Genomic DNA, 27,481 nt, shown 5'->3' with positions numbered 1-27,481 from the left:
TGAACATAGTGTACTAAAGACTTAGTCTGGATGTTCTATTGGTCCCCATTTTATTGAGAAGTAGAGAATTTCTCTCTTGAAGGAATCATAGAGTTCGAATAATCGAGTTCCTTCTACAATATATCATGAAGATCTAAAACCCACTTCTAAATTAAATGAATTCCAAATAGTTTTTGTATTAAGCCACCTGCATATACAATATATATTGTATAGTGAATCGGACCTTCCAAAAAAAAGCCAAGGAATCATGCCACACTCTCATCGCCACAATGCACGCCCAATGCCCATAAAAAAAATTGGACTACAAACCAGAAAAGAAATACGCGAGATCATGCCATATCAATATAAATAAAAGTATGATTGAGTCAAAAGTCCCTTGGGAACCTTTGGTACCGAGACTTTACGGCCGAGAGTATCTACATGTGGTAACAGTTAGATTTACAAAGAAAGTTGAGATTTCGATGATATTCAATTGGTGCCATTCCCGCGAAACAATTCCGGGGATATCCACATCCACACATTGACGAATAAAAGAAAAGTGTCATAAAATCTTTGAAGGTTGAATATCAAATAATCGACTTGGGGGCCATAAAATGAACCATAAATGTAACGCTGAATGAGACATCGTACACACATCATATCAGGGACATACTCGAACAGAATAGCTCATGGGGAACAAGTAACACAAAAATGCAGGGTATAAACCAATAACGGTATTGAGAGATAGAGGGGAAACATTGAGGTAAAAGAGAGGGAATAAGAAAAAGGAAAAAAACCCAGAAAAGTAAAGAAACCAGTTTCAGACCAGGCCAATGGCTATTGAATCATCAAAGGGGGATATCTATGCTAAAGCCGTTTTTCTCCCAGTACCTTGCAAGCTGTTGGGGGGTATTATATAAGAGCACCGAGTAGGGAAAGAGTCCCAAAAGAAAAGTAAAGAAAAGAAAAGATCAAGGGAAGACATAAAAACCAGCAAAAAAGAAGATGCCGAACAAGGGGAAGATAGCAGAATTCCCCAAAGAAAATGGCCAAACTCCGTTGCCTTCTATTTCCCACCTTTTTCTTTTTCCAACGCCACATGAAAAAAAAGAAGCTTAATGACTGGTTGGTGAGGCGGAGTCGAGAACCGACTTGGGCTTCAAGTTTGAACCCAGACTCGCCGCCTTGTGAGCGCCCATCTTGCGAGTCAGCTTGGCATAATGTAGACCGCAGGCGTTACACAACGTCCGGGCACCATCTGGTCCCCGACGCCATTCTGGTGTTTCGGCTCGGTTACAGCTGTGGCAACGACCAGGAGGGGCCGCTTTCTGTAAAACGGGGTTAGCCAAACACATTCGGGTTGTGGGGTGGGTGGCAGGGTGTCAACCACTGTCGGCCACGGTCAATCCAGGGGGAATGGAAAGAGTCTAGAACTTACTCCACGCCGTTTCTTTGGGTCTGCGCCTGCAAAGCCGCCAGTGCCTTTGAACTCTTCTTGGTACATCGCCATGTGATCATCTTCGGTCTTGAACGCCTTTCGTTGCGCCATCTGTTCGGCGAGAGCCTGTTCCTGGTTGACCACGGCTGTGCGTATCCTGATCAGGGCATCTTGGTTCCGCCGTTGCATGTGAAGCATATCCTCCACCTCATTTAGCGAGGGGAGGGACCCTAAGAGCGGACCAGAGCGCTGCGTTTGATGTGCGCGAGCTGCGTAGTGCCGTGAAAAGTCTAGGGTTCGCGTACTTAATTCGGCGATCTGTTCCACAATGTTAGTCCACATGTAATTTCCGGTTGATTTGACCAGCCGTTTATCAATTTTGTGCAATGTGGTTCAAAAATAGAAAAGATGACGAATTTGAAAAAAGAAAATTTAGGGGGAAAAAAAGGAAAATCCATACCTCATTCAAAGATGTCTCCACATCATAAACGTCGAGATGCCGTTTTCCGGAGTCGCTATGGGAAGGAGGACCTGGTCGACCCACAAATCCACCCTTGACTTCTTCCACACGGGGTGCACCCATGTAGGCACGGTTGTCGTAGGGAGCAGGAGGGTATGAGTGACCACCGGATTGTGGTGGGAAGGAGTAATTTGGAGGGAAATGGCCATAACCATTGGGCGAAGCCACGCTACCGGCGGAGGTTGGCGCACTGTACTCATAGCCGGATGAATTTTGCGATCCAATCGAAGTAATTCCTGTTTTGGCGCTCTGTGTAGGAGACTTCCCCGTGCTGATGGAGTGTAGTGAAGGGTTGCGCGAATCTTGTGTACTGATGGAGGCGAGACTGGAACGCGACGCATCTTGCAACTGACCTTGATGCGAGAAACCGGGTTCCCGCATTAAGGGTCCGGTCGGTGGTCCATTCGAAAAGGGATTCGGTGGTCCAGCTGGACCTTCTGCACTCGGTCGTCCGATAAGATGTGAAGGCGGCGCAGGGTGTGTGGATTGTGGTGTTGGAGCGGAGGTAGATGCAGGGTATGGGAGAGGATTGTCGTTGCCGAGGGCCTCATGGATTGATGGCAGGGACTGTCTTGGGGTGTGCTTTTCCTTCTCATCTTCCAGGGTGCGACGTGCCTCCGGCGACGAGATGTACCCCGGTGGTGCATTCGACGCGTAGGAGTAAGGTAGGGGTTGTCCGGCGTACATGACGTTCGGACTCATCAGAGGAGTTGGAGAAGCAGTGGCGCTCGAAGGGTGTCTGGAAGTGTATCCCGATCCGTCTTTCCCTAGGAAACCTATCGCGGGTAAAGGGTCTCTAGAAATTGAAGGTTGGTCAGCTTCGGGGGACTGACTGTAAGGTCGCAAAACCAACCTGTGCCTAGGTGCGGCTTCCAAAGACCCCATCACGTTGAAAGTAAATAAGTTGATGCGATGCCTTCCAGAACAGAAATAAGGGAAACAAAGTTCAAGGCCGGAATGTCGCCTCTCGTGCGACTTAAGGAAAAGCGTTCCACCTGTTCGTGCCGAAAGTGATGGAAAAGAGGCCCAGATCCCGGGGGGCGAAGGTTGGAAGTGGCGTTTAGATGGAGCCCGAGTAACCCGATGAGTTCACCAGAGTAAATTACCTTCTCTTTCTCTCCTTTTCTTTTAATTTCCTTGTTTTTTTTTTCTCCAAGTAAAAAATCAATGGAACTTAAGGAAGAAAAATAGAGATCTCTCAAGAGGGAGAGATATAGAGAGGAAGAATAAAAGAAACCCCTCCAAAAAAAAAAGGTATGTTAAAATCTTGATCAAAACTCCCAAAAAAAGAAAAGGGAAAAAAGAGTCAAGATCGCAAACGCAAGGGATATAAAGCGTGGAAATGGGAATGTCAATCCAAATATGAAAGCACGAGGTGGAATGGGGATAAATATAAAAGAATACACCTTAAGAGAGGGGAAAAGCCAAAAATCCAAAAATCAAAGGGGATCGAGACTACTTCATTTCGGGCTTTAGATTGGAAACGGGAAGCTTAGAGAGGAGTACAGGAACTTAATTTTTGATTTTATTTTTATCAAAAACATTAAAAAATAATAGAAATAAAAAATAAAAAATAAAAGAAATATGGTTTAAAAAAGAAAAACAAAAAAAACCCCAAAAACAAAAGAAAAACAAAAGATAAAATAAAATAGATCGAGATCCGAACAGGGGGGAAAATTACCCTGGGAAATTGTCAGATCGTCATAACCTGGTTTTACAAGGCAAATTACCAACTGCGGATCATCGGCATCATACCTATCTATCACTATGGAGTAGTTGGTCTTTAGGTCTGTAGGTCTTCAGTATCTAATGTTGATATCTCAGTGGACCTAAAGAATGATTACAGATAGTCATTATATATCTAATTAACCATGTAATTACACACACTTCTCTCGAACCTGCAGGGTATCCTCGGTGTCTGTTATCTAGAGACACAATGCGACACTGGTCAGGAACCTCCAACATCTTGGTAGTACACGAAGTTTCCTCCCATGGTAATGACCCACAACCTATCCAATATATTCTCAACTCTCATATTTAGTACGGAGTAAATAGTAAATAGTAAGAAAAAGTAAATATATAAATATATATAAAAAAATAAAAATAAAAATAAAAAAACAAGTTAGCCTACCCCAGAACCTAGGATCGATCGAGATAAACGGCCGATTCTCAACGTGCTAAGGGACGGCTGAAATACCGGGAGAGTGGTCCAACAAGAGGAGAAGCTAGCGGACAATAGTTCTAGCTCATCACAGTATTCCAGTATGCTGGAATCAATCTATTATTATATTATATAACAAATAGCGCATAACGCAGGGCAATCTAAGAGTAATAATCCCAAGATGGATTTAGTTAACACGACAAGTATCATGTACGAGTACCTGTATTTGGATCCATGTCACATGAGAGAGATCTCCGATTCAAAGTGGGTAAAATGTCAGCCTCGGGCTATGAACTAAACTCAAGTTCCAGAGGTTAGACCGAGCTTATTAATAGTGAAGGACATGATGTCAGATCTGTGTTGGTATGCTGGTGTCCATGAGTGCTCCAGTACTACAATAGTCTAGGATTCAGGGCCAACTTTGAAGGATCTTTTCACTCTTTAATCTGTATGCCTGCAGCCTGGGCGCAAAATATGTCCCAAAGCCCTGGATTACCAGAACCAAATGACTCAAAAGGTAAAGAATCGAGTCTGGGAGGGGGGTGCATGCAACCCCAAGTAGTGTCACAAAGGGGAAACACAAGATGCACAAGGGGGTATACACTAATTCAAGATCTCTTGAATGGGGACACAGAGGGGCTCTTTCCATCGCAACTGGGGGGGGGGGGGGGAATCAGAGACATGGCTGAGGTTACACAGTCAGATCTGAAAGCGCCCGATGTGGTCCCAATTACAACGTTCCATGGTTCACTCGACTTTAATTTATTTTACCTTTTTTTTCCTCTTTCATTTTCATTATTTATTTATACTTGCACTATCCATACTACTAGTATCATAGTATCATATGTGATTGTCGCTTTCATTCACACAGAAAATACCCACTAGATACTATTTACGTCACCGAGCCACGCCGTTACAAGCCAAGATCGGGCGCAGGTGAAATCACAAAAGAAAAAGTAAAAAGAGAAAAAAAAAAGAAACTAGGAAAGACAAACTAAATGGGAAAAATAAATTAATTAATCAATAAATAATTCGTCAGTTCCGGAGCACGCTACCCCCTTGAGTACCCGCCGAAAAGGATCGGATCGCAAGGGTATTGCAACACACGTTGCTTAAGCTTTAGATCGAGATCAAAACACGGGACGTTTATTGGCGAGATCGCGTGGGCTTCACTCCATCTCAGCCTTTTAGACCCTGACATTTACAATGTGAGAACTGTGTCAGTATAGGGAAACTTGAAGACATGAGACGCTTGGATTTATGGGAAGAGGAGAAGAGGCATATGGGCCGGTTGCCTTTCCAGGCGCCCTGCGTAAAGTCCCGGGAAAAGCCCGACTTCGATAGTGTTTAGCGCTGTCTCTATAGTGTCTTGGAATTTTCGGACTTTTAACTACGGAGCACTTTAATTTACTATTCCGTACTCCGTACGGAGTACTCTGCTCTCAAAAGCACCGAAGGATCAAAGCTATTTGGAAAATCAAATTTCTGGAGCCTTAAGTTTGTTGGCCTCGGACCCACCACGTTAGACGTCATATTTCCCGTTCAAACTGCTGGGATGTACTCCGTAGGCAACTTCGTGTCTAGTCTATGTACTCCGTACTTAGTTACTGAAGATCAAAATTGTCTAGTTTATCCCTAGCCCCAAGCCTGGCACGGCAGAGCTGTTATAGCCCCGTTCGCCTCCTTGATCGCACTTCCAATGCACAGACTCAAGGGGGGGGGGAGAGGATCCATAATGATGTACGATATACATCGTATGGTCCAACGGTCGGCCCAAGGTCTAAAAGTCGACGATCCAAAAACGGCGAAAGGCAATCGCCTCAAGATCTTCGGAATATCTAATATATCTAATGCGGTTGATCTGTGACAGTTCTTAGCTGTACCATGGCTGTACCATGTACAAAGTACTCCGCATACTTGAGGGAATTACCTCAGATCAGCCTTGGAAGGTATTTGTGATATCCTTCCCATGCATACAAGCAAGAGCAAACCCCGAGTCTGATACATATTTGAATTCCCAGTGCGCAGGATTTCAGCTCATGTGCTGGCCACATCCAGGAGGCAGTGTTTTGCTCCTTAAAAAAAAATGAGAATGCGGCGTGTAAGCGCATAATAGCACAATGGACTTTGTTGACGGGTCTGAAATCAACTGCGTGGAAGCAATCTACACAGTAGTCGCTGCATGGCGAGAAGCCCAGTGCACCAGCCGGATCTTACTATTTCAGCCACTCTACGATGCATTCCGTGCGCACTGGAGATTTAGTGCATGCACGGTAGGTCACTTCCATCTGCCGAGCATGAATGCAGTAAGGATCTCTCTGCGATTGGGAGATTCTCCACCTGCAGGATAATGGAGTGCTGGAGAGGGACAAGGCGCAGGTAACAAGATCACACTGCTGAATCCCGATGAGACTCATCACAATGAGATTGGAGGCTGAAATCATCCACAGCTACTCTGTCCATTACTGAGCAGCATCTCTGGTTGTACATCATACGATAGGCCAAGTGTGCCTGGGGCATTCATTCATCAGGGGCACCGGGTTTCCCCGCGATGTTCTCGGCGCCTTTCGATCTGAACTATCAGAATCGCAACTGGTCGCACTAGCCCGGTTGCAGTACGCTATGATGAATCATACACGATCGAAGTATAATTTCTGCAATTGACCCGGTTGTTTTAATACGGGACAAAAACCAGAACCAGTTTTTATGGAGTCCATCCTGGTTGCCTTTTTACGGCAACTAGAAGTGCAGGATGAATTACGTAGAAGCCTAGACAGTGGTCTTTTTTTTACGGGTCGCGTCCCACCGAGAATATCCCAGCTTGGTCTTAAGTATTCAAATATAACATTGAAGCAGAGCCTGGTGGGGAAGAAGAAATTTCCCTGAAAAGTGGCTTTCGGCATCGAAGATATTCACGTGTTTGCAACGCCCCCTAGCCCCATAGGAGGTATTTGGACGAATGGCCGCAAATTCGCCGAGTATTCACCTCCAATGGCCAATGACATGAATTCTCCAAGAGATTTGACGCCCATATCAAGCTATCTCCTGGAGAAGATGCCGATCTTTGGCCAAGCACCTCCTTTTGAGTTTTCTTTTTTACTTTACTATACAACCGCTAAAGATGAAGATCATTGCCTAAGAAGCAGAAGAGAAATGACTCAACAAAATAACTGGAGACCACTAGAGACATGATCTTGCGAGTAAGTTGATCGACAAACCGTTAGAACCGTTTCTCCCCTGAGCTCCGAGTCTGACAAAAAAAACAATCACCGGAATGTTTTAGCACGCTATAATTATTTTTCCCGAATAATTGTGGAGAACACATAGACAGACGATCACAGAATCCTAACCGCAAGGAGATGACCGACAACTTACTTGCTCAAGTTGGCAAAAGTTCCAGATCCGATCCCAATTTTAGTGCGCATCGACCATTGACTATCATTATTTATTTTGCCTCCGATACACCATATGATGACCTTGGGAGATGTCTCACGAACTGGTATCGTCCATAAAAGGGGCGAAGGCAAAAGTACATCGCACAACGACTATCGCGTTGATCTACGATCCCAAGACTAATATGGAGTAGCCAATTCCAAGGCTGCAGGTTCATCGATTCAGCCAAGAATATTTGGTTATCTGCTCACATTCAACTGACTCAGCAAAAGAGACTAAGACATATTCCCCTCACCGGGATAATATAACCATGCAGACACAGCACGGTTCACGTTCCTACGCCGTACATAGTAAAACCTCCGGGAATCTACCCTGTCCCCAAATAAAGCATCATGCCATGTCCCGAGACTCCGAAGTGTGGCTGTTCAGGAGGTTGTTTAATTCGCCCAGTGGGGAACTCCCGGGGATCTCTCCGATCTCTAGTCTCAAAAGAGTAACTTGACAGCTGCAAGTTGACCGAAAGACAAAGGCCAAGGGAAGAAGGAAGAGAGGGTCCGATCCTGGTCAACAAATTGACCAAGGAGAAGAGATGAGGTGGAGAAAATGTGATTTTTGTTCTCAAAAATCAGGACCAATATGCAAAGCAATCTGCACGTACGGCAGAGGAACGGCACCAACGTTGACAGGGCATGGTTTTTTTGTTTCCCTCGAACTAGCAGGGGTTCTTTGGCTGTATTGCGCCAGAAGAGGATAAGAGTGACATTATTCGGGCAATATAACGGGAAGCTATGTCCTGCAAGATGTCTTAGTGTGTCTTACTGGGTTACAGATTAGACCGAACTCCTCATCGAAACGTGTCAGATCTACGATATTCCAATGGAAATTGTCTTTTTGATACTAGTTCGGATGGATTGGTAAGGACTCCGCCCTATTACTCCGCTCCCTGGATCATACGAATATGCAATATGCAGTGATATTATTGTGATATTGATTATGGATATTCCCATGTGAAGTCCTATAGGTATTTTTCTTGTCTCTTGCCTCAAACATGGGACATCCAATGGACGGAAGAATGAATAGTCTTTTTTTTTCTTTCTTTTTCCCCCTGACCTGTGTGATTGATAGCTGCACGTTTTCCACTGTCCAAGCACACACACCCACACGGGAGAACTCTGAGCCAAGAGGTCGGGGACTTAACTCATTTCGCTTGTGTGGATTATAGACAGACCGACATTTAGAAAGAATCTCCACGGCGACAAAGGGGAAAATAATAACAAAACAGCCAAAACAAAATAAAAACGGGGAAAATCAAGCCGGACCGTTCCCAGACTCCACCACAAGATAGACCGCTTCGATCGGCGGGGAGGAATTTCGCATTTCTCTTGGAAGTTCCTTTTTTTTTCCCTTTCTTTTTTCTTTTCTCTTCCAGGGACTAGGTGCTTAGCGCCAGCTAGTAGTCCCCATGCGGGACTAGCTCAAGCCAAAAGTTCTCCTGAGAGATTAACGAGATTACAAGTGGGCTGGCCGTTTTAATTGACCCACACCATCTTCAATGGCAAAAGGAATCTCTTCAGCTCCACTGATATTACAGATTCGGCATCTGCCCAAATCCCGAACCATCTTGATCTTTGAAATGTCGGATAGTTCCGCCTAGGCAGAGTGCAAAGTACCGGTACATGAATGATAGATTGATAACTAGTATCTTCACCATCTCACTTTTCCACGGAAACTAGACTCGAATCATTGATTTACGATTTACGATGTATCATGTACCATGTACCATACATTTGTATATTGCACTAAATCTTTCAACAAACTCCAAATCTTTAATACACAGGCAAATAGAAGCCGAACACGGAGACTGGGTTGAGAGATGTGGGAGATTGCACTCCATATACTCCGTACTCAGCCACACGAGGAAATGAGCAAAAGCTAACTTGGATTAATTAAGATCCGCTGGTGGATACACAGTGGATATAGCAATAGTCCCGACAGTCCCTCCAGGTTTCCATAGCTCCATTTCTAGAATATCTTATCAATTATATAAACTTGCTTTTTTTTACAACATGTGCAGATCTCGGGAGTTATCTGCCGTTTGGCCTGTGCTGCTGCTTGATATACGTACTCCGTACGCGCGCAAAAGTGGTTTTTCTTTCCGGGTCGAGACGGCTGAGGAGTCAAGATGCTGAATTGGTCTGAAGGTTTCCTGCCATGTGGGGTGTTGTCAATTCTAGGCCCTGATCATGCTGCGTTTCCTGTGTGCAACAATCCGTTGGGAAGTACCGAATATGTCTATTTTAAGCAGATCGCCATTGCTTTATGCCTTTTAAGTATGATCTCGCTCGAGGTACCAAACAGAGACTGGCGCAATACAATACTGTGTGTATATATTAGAAAGAACTCGACTGCTCGGCGATCTCTCGGCCACTTCCATATACACTGCGTGCTCAGCATCAATAGCTTATTTAGTGTCCCTTCGAAAGAAAAAATTGATCTACATCGGATGTGCGGAGTATGCTTGCTGTAGTCGAGACCATTTCCAGAGACAAACAAAGGATAGAAATAGGTTGTACATGCAGTAGTATATAAATCATATGCACGGGAATCCTTCCGGTCTCGATTTTAAAGTGGACGGGCTCGGCCACATCTCGGTGCAGGTTCAAACGGTTCTTCATTGGACAGAGTGGATGATGATCATAATGGATACCCTTCTCTATCGCTGTTACACAGACTACTAGCAAGGATGTCAGGAGGACCAAAAGCTTCAAATAAGCGGAATCGCTTGGCACATAAGCTATGCGGTATATATGTGATAGTTCCATCTCAAAGGATTTATTGGTAGATCCCCTCGATTTTAAGAGCATTGTCCTAAATAGCTGTACCCTTTTTTTTTGGCCTGACTGGTAACATCAGGGACTATTGCAATAGCATATAACCGAATAGCCAAGAACTGGTTCTATACAAGCGCACCAATCATTTTCCCATCCAAACGCAAAGCTCGAAATCAAGGGTCCAGTCCATATGGATGCACATCCTACGCTGCAGATAAGGCCCATTGCAGTATTTGACAGGTGAATTATGCACCCCAAGACTTTTGACGTATGCATTAACAACAAGCCTAGCCCAGTTATATTAATTTGACCATCTGGACGAATAAGATTCCTCCAGTGAGGTCTAATAAAGTTTGAAATCTGAGTTGCCACACGTCAAATAGGAAGTCTCCCGATGATTGGAGAACTTTGAATCTGACAGCTGCGAGCTTCCGGCTGAAGATAATTTTCATTCCACTATGCATGGATGCATGGATGCATGTTATTATTTGTCATTGCAAGATTTTCCCAGAGAATAATTACCTACGTATGCTTTTCTCTAGCTGTTTCTTCCAGTGCTAAAAAAGAAATTAAACAAAAGTACGAAGTGTGCCCGCTTTGATCTCTGAAAATGTCCCACGTATCCACCCGATCCCTGTTCCATCTTGTATTTTTATGGGAATCTCCGAATAGAAGCTCAAAAGAACTGGTTCGCCCTGGTCCTGGCAGGGCAATTCTAAAAGCGGGGCCCAAATTTGGTGTTTTCTAATTTCCCTGTTCCCTTCCAATAGATCATCTCAACGCTATTTTTGTCTCTTCAAGGGGAATGTGACTGGATGAACTAGGGGGAAAATCACCTGAACACATACCATCCAGCATAACCGAAGGATCGGCAATCGTCAAATATACCAAAACACATGGGCTGGGTCCCCGCAGATCCATGTCATACCAGTTGGAAAGGGAACTGACATGAAAACGGCGGTCCACGGCTGATCTGACAGGTTCTGACAGATTCTGACAGGGTCTAGCAGGGTCTTCACAGTGGAGAGAGGTGGACCAAAGGAAATATGAACCCACACTCGAGAGTTCCCTATGAACGTCGTAATTTTATCCTGGGTAACTACCGAGTACTACTCCCATATCTTGAGGGGGGAGGGGGGTCTTTGACTCTCAAGCCTGTACGGGGGTACCTAATCCCAACACAGTCAAGGCGTCGGGGACCTGGGCAGTCTAGCTAGTGTGCTTATGCGCGTACTCTGGTTTCCGTTCTTAGTGCGACTCGGGATTTGCAATACGAGGTTGTGGGAGTCGATCGTACAAACCTCGCAAATCTGTGGCAAGATGACTGATCCACAGAAAAAAAACGTCAACCATGTGCCACCGAGGTCTCGAACCAATCAATTCGTCTCCTACCTGCCCCTCCACTGCTGGTCCCAATGTCAAATCCCGGGCTTGGCTCTCGGGGATCTACTCCGTACTGCTTTATAAGCTGCACACAGATAGAAGCCCGGATTTCATACTCTGTACCTTTTCTGCCTTGGATCTTATATGGCCAATGATAGGAGCCCTGACCTAATACTACACCCTAGGGTTGAGCGGCACGTAATCCCGTCTCTTTAGGCTAGGTGCATACGGTAATGCAATGCAGCTTGCCGTATGGAGTATGGAGTACATTGCAGCGGGATGATTCGTGGTTTCACCTTAATCATTGGATGAGACTATCTTGTGCGGAATGCGGAGTACAGCATATTCACAACATATGGAGTGGATATAAAGGGTGTCACATACCTCGAGTTATGTTTTATGCCAGAGCTTCAGTATTTATTAAACCTGTGTATTGTGCTTGGTTCATGGATATGGGGGGTAATTTCTAGCATAGTCTTATTTATAAGGAAACAAAGAGGCATTCCAAGGTTTGAATTTGGTATTATTCCCCCTTGTGTTCGTGTTTGGCCTTATACGTGAGATTTATGGATTCTATGCGGGATTATATATTATTTGATGCATTGCTGCACTTTTTAGCAAACAACCAACATTGTTGATTTCAAAGTAAATTGCACATAAATCTAGCCTTTTTCTTTACCTAAATATCGATCCTCTTCCTTTTATCTACAAATCTTCAGATCTTCAGATATAACATAAAGTCTTCATCCCTAAACTCCAATGTGTGACATCACCACGTGACTGTACCTCATCAAATGGCCCGTGCACCGAGCTTGGCCTATCCCCACTTGAGCTTCCAGTCCAATACATTCATAGTAAATACCATTCCTCTTCGATTTCCTCCTGAAGCCTCACCTGAATTCTTCTACATTATGCCTTCACTTCTGGCTCTGGCTGATATCCCCACTGTGGCACGTTTATACCGTGCGAAGCGGCTCCTCCCCGTGTCCTCAAAATTTCCTCCATCCCAGTCTCTCAACAACACCATCTCCATTATCCGCAATGACATCACCAAGCTCCAAGTAGACTGCATTGTGAACGCTGCTAACGAGACTCTCCTCGGCGGTGGTGGCGTGGACGGTGCAATCCACCGAGCTGCAGGTCCCGGGCTAGTTGAAGAATGCTACCATCTTGATGGATGTGACACTGGCGATGCAAAGATCACTTCTGCCTACGAACTGCCCTGCAAGCGTGTAATCCACACAGTCGGCCCAATCTACAGAAAAGAAAACGACCCCGTCGCGCTCCTTCAATCCTGCTACCGACGCAGTCTAGAATTGGCAGTTGAAAATGGTATGAAGAGCATTGCTTTTGCTGCTATCAGCACCGGAGTCTACGGTTATCCCAGTCGAAAGGCCGCCGAAGATGCTATCAAAGGAGTGCGGGAGTTCCTCGTTGGACCTAATATCGGAAAGCTGGAGCGTGTCATCTTCTGCAACTTTGAGCTCAAGGATGTGACCGCCTATGAGGAATTCATTCCGTAAGCTTGTCCCATCTTTCACACTGCTTGATCGGATACTGACAATGGTTATAGGCAGTATTTCCCTCCCACGCAGGAGGACTTGGCTGAGAGCAGCGATGCTTGAACCACCATGCTAATAAGATGTTACACGCCTCACTCGACATGCACACAGTGAAGACTTGTACTAGCATGTCCCCGACACGATTTACGACCGCCATCACATGAATTCTAACGAAGCACGATTTTTTTTCCTTCTGTGGTATCATGTTAGCTTAAAAGCGATTTTTGCTCAAAGGCGTCCTTGAAACCGCCATCCAAAGTCCTAAGTGTTTTGTTTCTCTGTACCGGTAGCACATAAGGCGAATATGAGATAGCTCGTCTCCATACTTTGATATCGCTTTCGTATTAGTAGGGGCAATTTTTAGTATTGGAATAAGTCTGTAAGTAGCTTCTTTTCTTCTTTGTACTATCTTCTACGAAGACAACCATCTTAGTGTCAGCCTACTCATCTGCCCAGGTGCTGGTGAAGGCAGAATGCAAACAATGCAAACACCCTATCAGATCGCGCATTTGATCATGATCCCAGCTTGAGACCACTTCACTCCAATTCCAATTGCAAGTCTCTGGATAATCATAGCTGCATAATGAAACTCGACTACCTGAACTAAACACCCAATCTTCAACACAATCGATAGTCCCCGCAAATCCCTCGACCCCTCAACCTCCGCCTCCAACCCCAAAAATGTCGAAACCACAACGGCCAAGAGGGATACCAACCCCCAATCCGCGATTCCGAGTGCATGTCCGCGAAGAGCCAAAGCCCCAAATCCCAGAACCCTCAACATACGAGGGCCCATCCCTCTCCAAACAAAAACGAACACCCGCGCTCATCTCACACTTCCTCACAAACCTCCACCAACGCATCTCCGGCCTCCCATACCCAGTCCGACGAGCATGTCGCACTCTCCGCTGGGCAGCACCCATCCTCCCGATTGCCCTCTTCTTCCCAGAACACGTAATGCAAGTGATGTGGGTTCGCGGACCCTCAATGACACCATATCTAAACGAAGAGTATGCGCAAACACAAACGAAGAGCGACATGGTGATGGTCAGCATGTGGCCGTGGGGATCTATACTACCGTTCAAAAAGGAGCGCAAGCTTGAACGAGGGATGATTGTTACTTTCCGGTGGGTCTTTCCTATGCGTGTTTACTTTTATTTACTTTTATTTTACATACCTTGTTTTTGTCGAGTCGAGCGCAGCAAACAAATACTAACAATACCCTCGATACATATAGCTCACCTGCAAACCCGTCTCATATTGCTATTAAGCGCATTATCGGTCTACCCGGTGACCGGATCACGACTCGCGAGCCATGTCTACGACAAACGCAGATCGTCCCGTGGAATCATGTTTGGTTGGAGGGTGATGCGGAGGATCCGCGGAAGACGCTGGATAGCAATACGTACGGGCCTGTCAGTCTTAGTTTGATTACTGGGCGGGTATTTGCGGTGCTGGGACCGCGGATGAGGTGGCTGAACTGGACGGACTGGGATTCTACGTCGACGGATGATGCGGCTGCGGATTCGTACCGACAGAGTGTGCGGGATCGTGTGTTGAAGGATGCTGTTAAGCTCGACCAGCCCATGCTGAATTGATGAGCTGGTTATATATGGAGTTTGGCGCATATATTGCCCTTTTGTACATGCTGATAGAGCTTGGGTTTCCCGTGTCTGATGATGTCGTGGACTGGGACTTGTACATATATCAGGAACTTCTTTTGGATATCATTGTATTACTACTTTTGAGTACAAAAAGCTGTGCTGCGTGTATGCGGGTGAAAGGACCGAGAAAAGGAAAAAGGAAAGCAAAAATGAAGTGGTATATACCAATAGAAAAGGAATCATGAATGGCCGAGAAACGCAGACAATGCAATAATCAGTAATTAGAGAGGAACAAGCCGTATATCTTCATGTTTCTCTTCCTGGAGACGGTCAATTTCCGAGGAAATACTCATCACCCAACGATCTTTTTCCACACGACTACGTGCTCTAAACACGATGGTGCGGCCATGCTTGCCCAGCGTGGACACATGACGCAAGGATCTTTTGGCTTTGCCTTGCTCCCCTATTTCCTGGGCTCGGAAGTAACTCTTACTCAAGGGTTGCCAGACCACGAAGGTGATAGCGGTGTCCTCATCGCGACTTGTGAAGGCATCTGAATCGAGGTACACCCGGGGCAGAGCATGAAGACCAGGGTTATTGCTGTCAAATGTCTGATTGGCATACAGCAAGTCGTTCTCAGTTATCAAGCCAGAATAAATATAGCAATCTTCCAGTTCGATAGTTGCTTCAAGTTCTTGATGAATGTGTGGAATCTCAGTGCCGTTCCTCCTGCGCAGTGTGCTTCGGAAAATTAACAGCTTGCCTGCTGTGAGGATGACATGGCATTGGTGGAAAGTGGTGTGGCGACGGGGCTTTCGATAGAGGTCGCCGGACATCTGTTGATGTTGTCAGTAGGTTGTGCTTGTACATGTCTGATGTTGTGGTGCTATAACATACCTTGATAGTCCGACAACCAGACAGGGAGCACATGTTGTGCAAGTGTGGAGACGCCTCAGCTTTCTTCACTTCCCACTTCTTCGCGAACTGCCCGACAACAGATTCCATAGCTTCGTCGATATCCAACAGTTTGAGATTACGCTTCCGTACGGCCTGCAGCTCTGCGGCATCGTCTGTGCAGCGAGTGTGCCAATACTTCACGAGCGCATCGAGCCGTTTGACCCACTCATCCCGTGTGGCATTATCGAATGCCTGGAGTCGAATGACAAGACCATTATCGAGAACCATTTCAAATGTCCTATCGTCATCGAACTCTCGCGTTGCTCCGTCATCCTGTCGTGAGTCTCTGGGTTCACGGTTGAAGTCCACAGAAGGTCCTTCCCGGATGTTGGGGTCAGCAGGGCAGCTGCCACGATAGACATGGCGGACTTCTTGCACCCGACACATATCGATATACCCATCCGATTGACTGATATTGTGTACATTCCTCTGCACATGCGAATAAGCCTCTTCATCGTGCCGTTTGACGAATTCCTGATTGCCGCTGGAAAGCCATGTAATCTGGCCACCTTCAAGTGGATAAGGATCGATATCCCATGAGAGCGGCATTTGATCCAAGATTTCACGGGCAGTTGGCACACTTCCGTCTTCTGGGGGGGCACATTTTGGCGGTGGCGGTGGGAGTGCCTTGGCTGGTCGACAGAAAAACAAATAATGATCCTGGGTAAAAAAGTACAGCCGTTTGAAGAACATTTTGTTCATCCGCTGATGCATACCCTTCTGGGATGTAAGACGGACTAGGAATCCTTCAATCGGGGCAGGCTCCTCCTGTATGCCTCGGTGCCTGATTGTAGTAGAGTAATGATGTCTTGGTCGTAGCTCAAGCTCATGAGACGATTGCATCCCAATGGTACCATACATCTTTTCTTCGTTGACTCCAAATACCCATTCAAGTCGGTCGTACCGCTTCCAAGCAAGTCCCATCTTCTCGGTCTTGGACCAAGCTTTCAACACCTCAGCCCACTCGGCGCGGCCTTCGAGCATATCCATGCATCCTCGGATGATGGTAGCGGCAGCATATTTGTTATCAACTGCTGCTGCATGCTCGCTATCAGAATTATCTGCTTTCAGGGCTGCCTCGAGCTGATTGAAAGGATTTTTGAAAATGAGGGAAACTCCTAGATCAGGGACGTGAATAGGGAGTGAGGTGGGACGTCGCCATCCAAGCACCTGGCGAATGAAAGTGTACCATTCAGCAGAGTGCGCCGCAGACTTTGGACGGAGGATGAATATTTTGGTTCCACGCTTGCGGGGATGCCAAATAACGATGGTCTTGTCGAGGGGGGAATAGAAGTTAACATGGGTGGTTTTGTGGTTGAGCCGTACTTCGTAATAAGGAGGTGTTTTGCTGTTCGGACGTTGCACATCAGGAATTACACGAGTGCGGTACATCTGAATAGCAAATGGCGTATGCTCTACAGAGCTTTTGCGGCATACCACGAGGAACTCCCTCCACTTGTCCATGGTCCGTGTTTCCATGCGCAGGCTGTCATTCTCGGTGTAATCGGCGGGAAGTGTGTCCTGCACAGTCACTTCCACACAGACCAGCATTTTTTCTGCTTTGACAATCTCCCCATCTTGCACCTTTCGTCGGTGCGGTCGATTGGCAGAGATAGTACCTTGCGTCTTTGCAATCTTGGAGCGCATCTTTTGCTGCTTGTGTCTGATGTTGTCATCCAGGTTGAATTTTGCCATCTTTTTAGTGAGTCTCCGTTGGACCTGCGCATCTTCACCAGTATCATCTTCATCTTGTGGGTCGTGGTGTTGAAGCGTTGCTCGAGATACACCAGATGCCTTGCTTTTTTGCTTCCCTTTGTCCTTATACCTGGTTCGAAGAAGCTGTGTTGTCGAATCGGCCTCGCTTGCAACCGCGGATGGATTGGGGGTAAGAGGGTTGGGAGAAGCATGACCGGTCAAATCTGTGTTATGTGAGCCCGGGGACTCTGGTCGCCGCTCAGGTGGTCCCAATCTGCTAGCTCGTATCGTGGCTATTGATTGTACCGTGTCTGCAGAGCTGGCGGCCTCTTCTCTGGCGGTGACAAATGAAGACGAAGCAAGATCGTTGCCGTACATGTCGGATTGCCCCCTGGTTCTGGCTTTGGGGGTGCTGTCTGTATCCTCTCCGCTATCCTCCCCGCTATCCTCCCCGCTACCCCCTTGACTATATTCTCCGTTATCTTCCCCGCTATTTTCCCTAGTCTCTGTGTCCTCTTCCGGCAAGGGGTCGTCACCACTGGCCTCAGCTTCAGGGTGGGTTAGGGTCTGGAGTTCCCCCACAGGCTCTGCTGCAGCTTCTTCTTGTGCCTCTGTTTCAATCTCATCATATTGCTCCTCGGCGGCCTGCGTGCTTGTGTTGGTGAGCGCCAGGGCAACCTCCTCATCTAAATCGGGTAACGATGGGCCGGGTTGATCGCCATGTTCACCGTAGTGGGTCGCAACAGGGCCTGCAGAGAAGGAGATGTTCTGTGATGTATAGTTCCTGACTTTCAGTCGAGATTTATACCAGGATTTGCGATGGCCTTGCAGCCAGCCTTCTGGGATTGGACCAACGAAAAATCGCCGGTTCGTCATATGCAAGTGGTTGGCAGAAGCATGACGCTATCAAAGAGCACCAGGTCAGTTCTACAACTCAACTCTCAGGGGACAGAGACATACCAGCTGCTGGTCTGTGTATGAGCCAGTCTGCAAGCCATGATAATGTTCATGGTATGACGAGCTTGGGTCAGTTTCTGGTCGCGACCCATTGACCTGGTCCGGTGAAGAGGTCATGACAATCTATTATGCAGTACCCTCGTGGACCAAAAAGGGCATGCACCAGACATATGCAGGAGCAAATAAAATTGCCCAGGCACCGACGAACCCCAAGTACATAAAGTTCATAGCGCGATCGCCAATCTCGATGTAATATGGTTCGATGACGTCGTTGCACGATCTATGCAAATGCTGCAAACATCACAAACAAGTTGTTGACACTTCACCGTGTTGGTCCTGTTTACACTGTTTGCAGCCTCTCTATATCCCGTGTGCCCCGCCATTATTGGCTTGCGTGGCAGCAGCGGTGAAGTGGACAATATCCAACGGTCTCCTGATTAAGCTCTTTTCTCTTTCTCCAACTATCTATTTTCCACTTGAATTCTTCTATAAAAATGGCTGCTATCCCCGCTGACGGAACATGGTTTGATACCATCAACAAGTCCTTCGCTGATGTCCCTATCAATGCGGAGAATGGCATCTCGACCACCGAGTTCCTCGAGGCCGCCGAGTCGCTGGTGACTCTCTTTGGTGCGTGCTGCTCCCCTGCATAGACCTACCTCAAACTAATGCAGGAACTTCATAGACGTCCTCGGTTCTGCCGCCTTCACCCCGGTCAAGAATGACCTGCTCGGCAACATCAAGGTTCGTCCAATACGTTATGTCGCCGGTGTCAACATATTCTAAAACCCCGCCCAGAAAGTCCGTGAGCGTCAACAGGCAGCCCCTGCGGAGTCTGAGACCCTGCAGGCCCTTGTCCTGAACGAATTGAAGACCGGCAAGCACGTTGCCACAGAAGGTCTGGTCTGGCTGGTCCGGTATGTTCCCATGTCTCAATTGTGACGGAAGAGGCCAATTGCAATGGCATCCCTTCCATTTCCACAAATCCGTATGAACCATTGACTGATTGCTGGTTCTTCTCAACAGAGGCCTCGACTTTACCGTCCAAGCCCTCCGCCACAACATCGATAACTCCTCCTCGGAACTCTCCGACTCCTTCCGCGGTGCCTACGGCAACACCCTCAAGCCCCACCACTCCTGGATCGTCAAGCCTGTCTTCAGCGCTGCCATGTCTGCCACCCCATACCGCAAGGACTTCTACAAGAAGCTGGGTGAGGATCAGGCCAAGGTTACTGCCGAGCTGGCCAAGGAGGTCGCTGCTTTGGAGAAGGTGATCGCTATCCTGAAGGCTTTCCAGGATACCAAGCCTGCTCAGTGGAAGTAAGTTTGCCCTGGAGGCCTTTCCACTTGATTAAACATGTGCACTGTGCAACTTGATATGTAAATATTCGATTTGGCTTCATTCAAGCATGCGAGTTTGTATTCTGTAGCGAATTCACTGTTTTGGTCGTCAAGGAATCTAGAGCATGGCGTATCTGGGGTAGAGATCCGAGCGTTGCAACCTTGGAATGAGATCATCGATTTATAGGAAGCAGATATCACATGGAAGAAGGTAGGGAAATGACTAGCGGACCAGCCGGTCTATAAAGGTGAATTGAATAGAGAAACAGCAAGACAGCCCACAATGCACATTGTAGTAAGCTTGCAATCCTGCACCAATTATACATATTCGCTTTGCTTATTGGGTTTCGTCCATGTCCAAAAAGCAGGTACACCCGAGGCCCAGCGTCACCACCCGTGGACCTGGGTAGACTTGGCAGGGTATCCCTCCATAGCCCCACCAGATGCTCCCCAACATCCCGAGGTCAATAGGAGATAGCTCGGTACATATGTGTGCTTTGTACATGTGCTGAGTACTAGCTTCGCTTTGATCTGTCAGACCCTTCACAGAATCTATGGGCCCCATCTTAAACTACAACATAGAGTATAGCCTTGTCTCGGCACGCGGTCTAGGCCTAATTTAGAAGACCCGTGTGCCAAGAGTATATTGCAGCTAATCTCAATTTTGGAGCGATAGTAGGGGACCACTGACCTGAGAGCCGGGTTCGCCGGAGACCCATATTAGATTGTTAGATTGGCAGTTGGGGCTCTGGGAGTATAAGTTATTCCGGTGATCTCTATATATTGTGACGGTACGTCGTAGACCAAGTGCAATAGTACAATATGGCGATAATACTGCCGATTATCCAATAATAGTATGTTGTTGACACATAACTACATATGTACCGGATAATGCCTGGAACTCGAGACCTTTCCCTTTCCGTATTAGTGCTCACCTCTTGCCGCTTTTTGATCACTGAGTAAAACTGAGCACGTCCCTGAGTACCCCAATTTGATCACGGATCATTACATAATCAGCGTGATCTGCTCACTGAGCATCACCTGATCATCCCCTGAGCACCCTGATCCACTTACTGATCATCATCTGAGCACTCTGATTTGCTCACTGAGTGCTCACTGAGTGTAGGGATGAGCGGCCTGAGTAAACTACATCAATAAAATGCGACACGCTAATCCCATCACGTGCAACACTTCCCATTTAGATCGGCCATCAAAAAAGGACGGGCGCGGTCAACGTTGGCCGTTCGTCCTAGCGGTCTCGATCCTATCCAAGTAAAAAATCTCACAGTGGGGCTATTCAATTGACCACCATTTTACCATTTTAGCCTATGCTCCTAGGAATACCCCTCGGAATACTTCGCTTACCAGCCCGGCTATCCCCTAATCGGGCTTTGGACTACTACCAGGGCAAGGGCGATTGGATAGATTTCCTTAAAGATCTAGAACCCTTCCCTGTATCAAGGCAGCTAGAGGAATCAGTGTTTAGCAGGTGACGATGATGAACTAATTCTCTCGCCAATGAGCGCACAGGCCGAAGGCTTTCGTGCTATTGCTAAGTAATCTGTAAGCCAAGGACAAGCAATCCACAGTAATACGCCGATGGTGCTCCTAGGAGCCCGCGGGGCGTTCCCAGGAGCCTACTAAGGTGTTCTAAGGGCCCCATAGCTATGTCATTCGAATCCTAGGAACTCTAAATATCGGCCCCTCCCCCTTAGTATATCTGCCTAAAGTGATGCTATTTCAAAAGGGATATATATTTAGTCAGTTGCTCCAAAAACAAAGGTCTTCATCATTTCTCTGCCTCCAAACTACTTAGCCAAACAAAAAGACTGCTTTTGAATATACCACAGTGAGTTCAGCCTTCATTCACTCATTCTGTATCAACTAACCGTGCTCCAGATTGGTATTTCTTTCGCTCACGATTTTCCAACCAATCAACATTACTGGGCCTACTACCCACACAAAAGCTCGCAGCGGAGCATCTATGCCCTTTAGAAAAACTCAAAGTTACTCAAAGCTACCAAAAGTACAACTAAGGCTTTAACAACAGTACTATGCCATCGATCGTCTTTCATTGACACTACTTCAGGGAGGCTGTCATCAGTATTAGGTTAATCGGAACCTAGCAGGCTCAGTCATAAAGTCCAATATCATCTTCGGTCAGCAACCCGGGGCAACGGAGATGTAGGTATTGGATTCCAGGACACTCTCAGAGAATGGACTGAACGCTCGGCCAACGGTACTATGCACGAACTGGACTGAGATCGTCCTGATTCCTTTGGGGGCATAAAAGTGCGACTCATGACAGAACGGTTGCACACGGTTGGAAATATTATATATACGACGATAGAACTCTCTGCATCGTATGTAAAGTTCGGAGCTCTCAACCTTGAAACATTCGGCTGACTGATCCACTACTAGACATGCCGTTTATCTCACCTCAAGGATTAACTCAGACTGTTCATAGGTTTCCAACCCGTCGGTATTCCAAGTTTGTCCCTACCCAATTGTTCCATTCAAACAAAGCCTTATGTGACATTATTATGCAGATTCCTCCGATGCCGCAGAGGACAATGACGGTTTGCCTACAATGGGAAATTATCCCAAAGGCCCGAATGAAAGATTTAGTGGGCTCCATTCTTGTACGATGGTGTATTTACCGAGAGACTACGCATGGATCCTGTGGCTGACTGGATTAAGTAACATGACCTTCCTTGAGATCTGTTCCCTCCGATCCGTGCTTGAACCCCTCAGTTGAATTCCACCTACCTACTAAAATCCACTTATGTTTACATAAGCTCTGTCTTTTCTTCTTCCTAGACGCAGGGACGCTTTCAAGTCTCGTGTGCTTCAGTTGACTGAGACATACCAACATTGACCCTCCTACACTTTAAGTTCGCCAACTGGCTCAAAAGTATGGCCCCAGAGGTCCATGAACTTGGTCGATTAAAAGAAGAGGATGTACGTGGCTTTTAGTCTTGTATGAAGGGGAGCTTGAGAATTTGCAGGGCTCCTGTAGCTGACTGAATTCAGAAGGTCCACTGATAACCGAGAGAAAACAGATCCTTGCTTAATCCCCCGGTCTTATTACATGTACTAAGCCCCAATTTTAATGCGCGAGCTCTTCTTACCATTTCCCCAGACGCGAAGACAAAGTCAGTTCTCGTGTGCTTCCCGCGATTGAGTTAAACCAACAATGGGCCCTTCCAAGCAACCGGCCTGATGATGATGCCCGTTTTTCTCAACCAATTCCCAAAACCCGATATAGACCAATGGCTGTGAGATACCTGAGACTTTCCCTCAAAGCTGGTCTAAACCGATACTCTATTTAGGTGAGATTTATATGGTCCAAAGTTTCGGAAACCTAGAAGGCTCCAGGTGAAGTGTTACACCCGAAAGAGAGCGCTTGAAAACGCTATGAATACACTTGAAAATAAACTCCCGCACCTCCCATCACTATTGAGCTGGTACAGTAGAATTATTATATATTATCGTCTATGTCACGATTATCAAGAGCTTCGCCTGCCAGTCTTTAGTCTGTATCATTCCACCCTGACTTATAGGCATCCTTTTGCCACCCCTGGCTCCAAATTACCGGACCATGCTTCTTCCTGTCGTAGGACCTGAAGTCCTTTAATCAAGAGTTAAGATATTCGACAAAACAGGAAGAGCTCGTCTATTGGAGCGAAGATGCGGCATTCTGGTTTGTTAATCTATTGAAAAGGTCTCATTCAACCCGCTGCGCCTCGACTTCCCAGCTTCGTATTGCAGACACGGAAGTCAACATACCGGTTAATTATCTTATTATATTGCCTATGTTTGCCAGGTCGATGCTGTTGGACTACACATGACAGGCTTAGTAATTGATGTTATTCAAGGGTCTGCACGACCAAAGCCACATCAACAAAATAAATTCTTCACTATCTTTAGAAGGAACGAGCTCATTAAAAAACCAGGTGGACTTCATCTTGTATCCCGCCAGAATGATTAACCGACCTTCTTTGAAATACTACAATAAGGACGAATATTCTTGGAACAGCAAATCGGTATATATATGGGAAAGGCGCGACAGCCTACTTCCATATACGTGGCTTATATCTGAAGATACATTAGACCTTAGAAAATCAAATTTGCGGAAAGTGCAATCACAACTTGAGACTCGATTGATGATAGCTTGGCAGTATGTAGTCCGGCCATTTCGGTAATCAGCTTAGTCAAGGGATGTTCTGGGCTCGTATTCGATACAATTGCTCATTATCTACCGATGTAAGGTAATTACAGGGTTTACGTCCAGCCTGCACAGCCACCGCTTTGAGACAGATAAGCCACAATACTAGTGACATCTGTAATTTCAGAGATACGTGAAACAGGCACGGTTTTGTATGGTACCATGACCGTATGGTGCCATAGAAACTTATATTCCTTTTGGCCTATCCTATCTATTATAAACCATGTGATTTCACTTAAACGCTTCATCGAATGAATACCGACTCATGAAACTGTCTTGGACTGAATCTTGCTTCTGAGGGCTATTCTGACTTTTCAGAGGCCGGTCACTTATCTGAGGACTCATCCGGAGTATCCTAGGGATAAGAGAGTTGGTTGCTCCTGGGAACGTTTAAACTGAAGGCTATGCCTTTGATGAGGCCCAGAGATCTGGCAGATTCTCTTGGGATAGCGGGAATGTGATGGTCCTTCAGCAAAGCCCCGAGGTCGTTTGAATATTTGTTAATGCGACCACGTACACCCCGCTTTGCTACCGGTCGACTGCACATCCTGGTCATCCTCAGGATCTCAGAACTCCTCGAAATCATGGTAGATCAAACATATCAGCTTTGCGTCTGGAAGAAGAATTGTTCGTTAGAAGCTTGGCCTCTGTTGCCCAAAAATGCGTAAATCCCCAGCATAACCCGATGATTCAGCAAAATAAGAAACGGTTATTTACGCTAGTCATAGTCAATACAATCCTTTTGACGTAGCAGTTGCTCTTAGATCATCTAAATTTGTTGAAATTCTCATGTATAGATGCTCTTCCCTATTTTTCTCAATCCAAGCAAGAATTTATCAGGATCTGGGGGTCCTTTGGTTAGCTTTATAATGCTGTAGTGGTTGGAGAGCGTACCGTGAGGGGCAAACTCCATTTTGTCGATATGATGCTTGCCTTTTTCTTGGACATTGCTGGGAGAGGTCTGCCATTCTATATACTTAAATAGTACTTGCCCTATGAACATATTGGTACCCCACTGACGTCGTTAAATGGCCTAATTGGCCAGGACTTGATAAATGGACACTTGAACCAAGTAAAATCTCGTCTCTAATCAATACTAAGGCCGGAGCCAGGTGGGTGGCAGGTCAATTTTGTAAGTTACGGTGTATCCCAGGAGCATTGATTGGTATCATCCGCAGATTGGCCAATAATTAACTAGTTAACTAGTTACACACACGGGCGCTGCTTATGTAAGTGTATATCTAGCCCCTCGTGACCTCTGCTGACACTCTCCTGGTGCCATCTCCCCCCGCCTCGCTGCGAATGACACTCTCCTGACACTCTCCTGACACTCTCCTGGCACTCTCCTGGCACTCTCCTGACACCCTCCTGGCACTCTCCTGGCACTCTCCTGATGCCATCTTCCCCCCGCCTCGCCGCAAAGAGGCGACGGCCTCGGTATGCAGGATTGCTTGAAGACAACGCTTTGGAAAAGCTCCAAAAAATTTCGTCTCTAATCGACCTCCGAGGATACCTTAAGACTGACGAGGCTAGAAAGGTGTCGGAAGCATTCACACTCTTGTCTGCTCATTCAGAGCAATCAGACAGTTTCCAAGAATTCCTAATTAAAGTGAGAGATCTTTCTGGGCCTAAACAAGGCAATGCTTTGGTGGTCCTCTGTGTTGTCGCTTTCGGCAAGTATGCAATACGCTCTACTAGGGAAATAATTCGATTGAGTTTACCTCGGACAATCGCAAACATGAAAGAGAAATTTTCAACCACAGTACTAGAGAAGATCGGGGAGAAACATTCGAAAGGTCTCAAGCAATGCTCCCCATTAAATCTTACCATTCTAACAACTACTATCTGTCCTAGGTCTTTCCCAGTCGGACGCCCCAAAACCCCCTCAAGCCGAACAGAATTGGCCTTCAGCTTCAGGTAGTAATCATATGAGAATGGCCGAATGAAATTGATGAGCTAAGCGAATACTATACAGGTTCTTTTGCACCTCGAGTCCCTGGGAACCTCTACCATCCTGTCTTGACACCCAGCCCCGGATCTGTTCCTTTAGATTTCCAAGTAAAAGACTTGATGAACTTCTTGCATGAATATCAAGGGCCGGAGAAGCACCTGCAAATGGACTGTCCCGTATTGGGGGACACACTGCCATCCATCTACCTTTCTAGAGAGACGGATGCAAAAATCGAGTTTTCCCAAACTCTAGCCGCTGCATTCGTGCAATATGTTATGAAGCACAGGCAGCACTAGACAGTATCATTATTTATGCGAAGTGCGAAAGAATCGCACGGTGGGATCGCCAATAAACATGCAGGTCTGCTCTGCCTTCACTGCAACAATTTCCCACCCAGTCTCCTCCGGCCCAGTGACAAGGTTATAAAAGGCCCCAGGACCAGTTATCCTGACAGCCCCCATCGTCCCCGTCTTACAAACAAGGACGCAGCGGACCGAAGCGTCGGCTGTTGTGAACGATCTTGGATGAGAAGGTTCTTCATCAATCTCTAGCTTTATGTTGATCGCCAGTCCTTCAGACGCCTAAGTCCGCGATCAGCCTGGCTCTTGGGGAAAAGATTGAAACGAACCGAACCAATTTACTCGCTACCTCTTCCAAATCCTCCTTCTCGGGAACCACTGCAGTGTCAAATCTTATGACTTGACTTCCCTGCGTCATACTCATTGATAACAAAGCGACAAAATATAGCCTCGTAAAACGTTCGTTTGCGATGTGACAGAGAGGGTGACGAAGTAAGGAGGGGGGAAGGAGGGGGGGGCGGAACTACATTTCGTAAGCAAAGGTACATTCCAAGAAGTCGATAAAGAAAACAAACAGATCAAAATAGGACCTGGGAGGTTGTATATTCCAGATGGGTGTTAAGAGGAAGAGACAAATGTTCGTTCTTGGTTATTGAAACAGGAGGTTCGCTTTGTGTAACTATTTTCTTTAACATTCAAGGAGGGAGGTAAGTGGGGGGTGATATCACGTGAGGGCGAAATGAGAAACTTCGGGCATCCAAAAGCAGCCGATTAAGACTTGACTCATTATAATAACTGGTCTCAAAATGGTTCATCGACATAAAATGTAAATGGCAGCCTGATATGATATTAACACTCTTTTACTAAGACACTTATTTTTACCTACCTCATTAGGCACATATCATGACTGATGGCTAACAGGACCGTCCGCCTTTGTTGATGTCATCTCAGGCCATTATGTAGATTAGATAACAGCATTAGAACATTTACTAAGATTTGCTTTACTGACGCTCTTCTGATGTTCTCCTCTTTCTCTAATTCACAGTTTCACAAGGACCGCCGTGGTGGTGGCAGAAGGTCTAATAGACTTCCTACGTACATCTAGTTTTCAGTCTGCGAAATACTCTCCGCAAAAGCAAACTATGAGATCAGCCTGGGCCTACACCACGAGCAGTGGTGTAG

General features: G+C 46.4%; 5 protein-coding genes across 5 annotated transcripts; 3 read left to right on the top strand and 2 right to left on the bottom strand.

Annotated features, from left to right (window-relative positions):
* Positions 1 to 1,094: 1,094 nt before the first annotated feature.
* nsdD (GATA-type sexual development transcription factor NsdD) lies at positions 1,095 to 2,822 on the bottom strand (the record flags this gene model as incomplete). The annotated part of the gene is made up of 4 exons (XM_040955872.2): positions 1,095 to 1,307; positions 1,418 to 1,735; positions 1,878 to 2,733; positions 2,791 to 2,822. 4 exons carry the CDS (start codon positions 2,820 to 2,822, stop codon positions 1,095 to 1,097), a joined length of 1,419 nt encoding a protein of 472 aa, XP_040813791.2.
* A 9,794-nt stretch (positions 2,823 to 12,616) lies between these two features.
* Positions 12,617 to 13,330, top strand: N7455_009281 (macro domain-containing protein; the record flags this gene model as incomplete). The annotated part of the gene is made up of 2 exons (XM_040955846.2): positions 12,617 to 13,224; positions 13,279 to 13,330. The coding sequence occupies 2 exons, from the start codon at positions 12,617 to 12,619 to the stop codon at positions 13,328 to 13,330; spliced, it is 660 nt and encodes a 219-aa protein (XP_040813814.2).
* A 618-nt stretch (positions 13,331 to 13,948) lies between these two features.
* On the top strand, positions 13,949 to 14,975 carry N7455_009280 (putative mitochondrial inner membrane protease subunit Imp2; the record flags this gene model as incomplete). The annotated part of the gene is made up of 2 exons (XM_040955731.2): positions 13,949 to 14,394; positions 14,505 to 14,975. 2 exons carry the CDS (start codon positions 13,949 to 13,951, stop codon positions 14,863 to 14,865), a joined length of 807 nt encoding a protein of 268 aa, XP_040813668.2. The 3' UTR covers positions 14,866 to 14,975.
* Positions 14,976 to 15,152: 177 nt separating this feature from the next.
* On the bottom strand, positions 15,153 to 18,597 carry N7455_009279 (sporulation-specific 71 family protein; the record flags this gene model as incomplete). The annotated part of the gene is made up of 3 exons (XM_040955730.2): positions 15,153 to 15,707; positions 15,769 to 18,426; positions 18,484 to 18,597. The coding sequence occupies 3 exons, from the start codon at positions 18,595 to 18,597 to the stop codon at positions 15,153 to 15,155; spliced, it is 3,327 nt and encodes a 1,108-aa protein (XP_040813819.2).
* A 377-nt stretch (positions 18,598 to 18,974) lies between these two features.
* Positions 18,975 to 19,804, top strand: N7455_009278 (GLTP domain-containing protein; the record flags this gene model as incomplete). The annotated part of the gene is made up of 4 exons (XM_040955759.2): positions 18,975 to 19,110; positions 19,166 to 19,224; positions 19,279 to 19,397; positions 19,507 to 19,804. 4 exons carry the CDS (start codon positions 18,975 to 18,977, stop codon positions 19,802 to 19,804), a joined length of 612 nt encoding a protein of 203 aa, XP_040813624.1.
* Positions 19,805 to 27,481: the final 7,677 nt, after the last annotated feature.

Source organism: Penicillium solitum (assembly GCF_028829755.1).
Source record: "Penicillium solitum strain IBT 25940 chromosome Unknown utg000008l_segment0_segment0, whole genome shotgun sequence".
Classification (NCBI taxonomy): domain Eukaryota; kingdom Fungi; phylum Ascomycota; class Eurotiomycetes; order Eurotiales; family Aspergillaceae; genus Penicillium; species Penicillium solitum.
The sequence above is the reverse complement of the archived record's forward strand: the minus strand, read 5'-3'. Positions and strand labels throughout refer to the sequence as shown.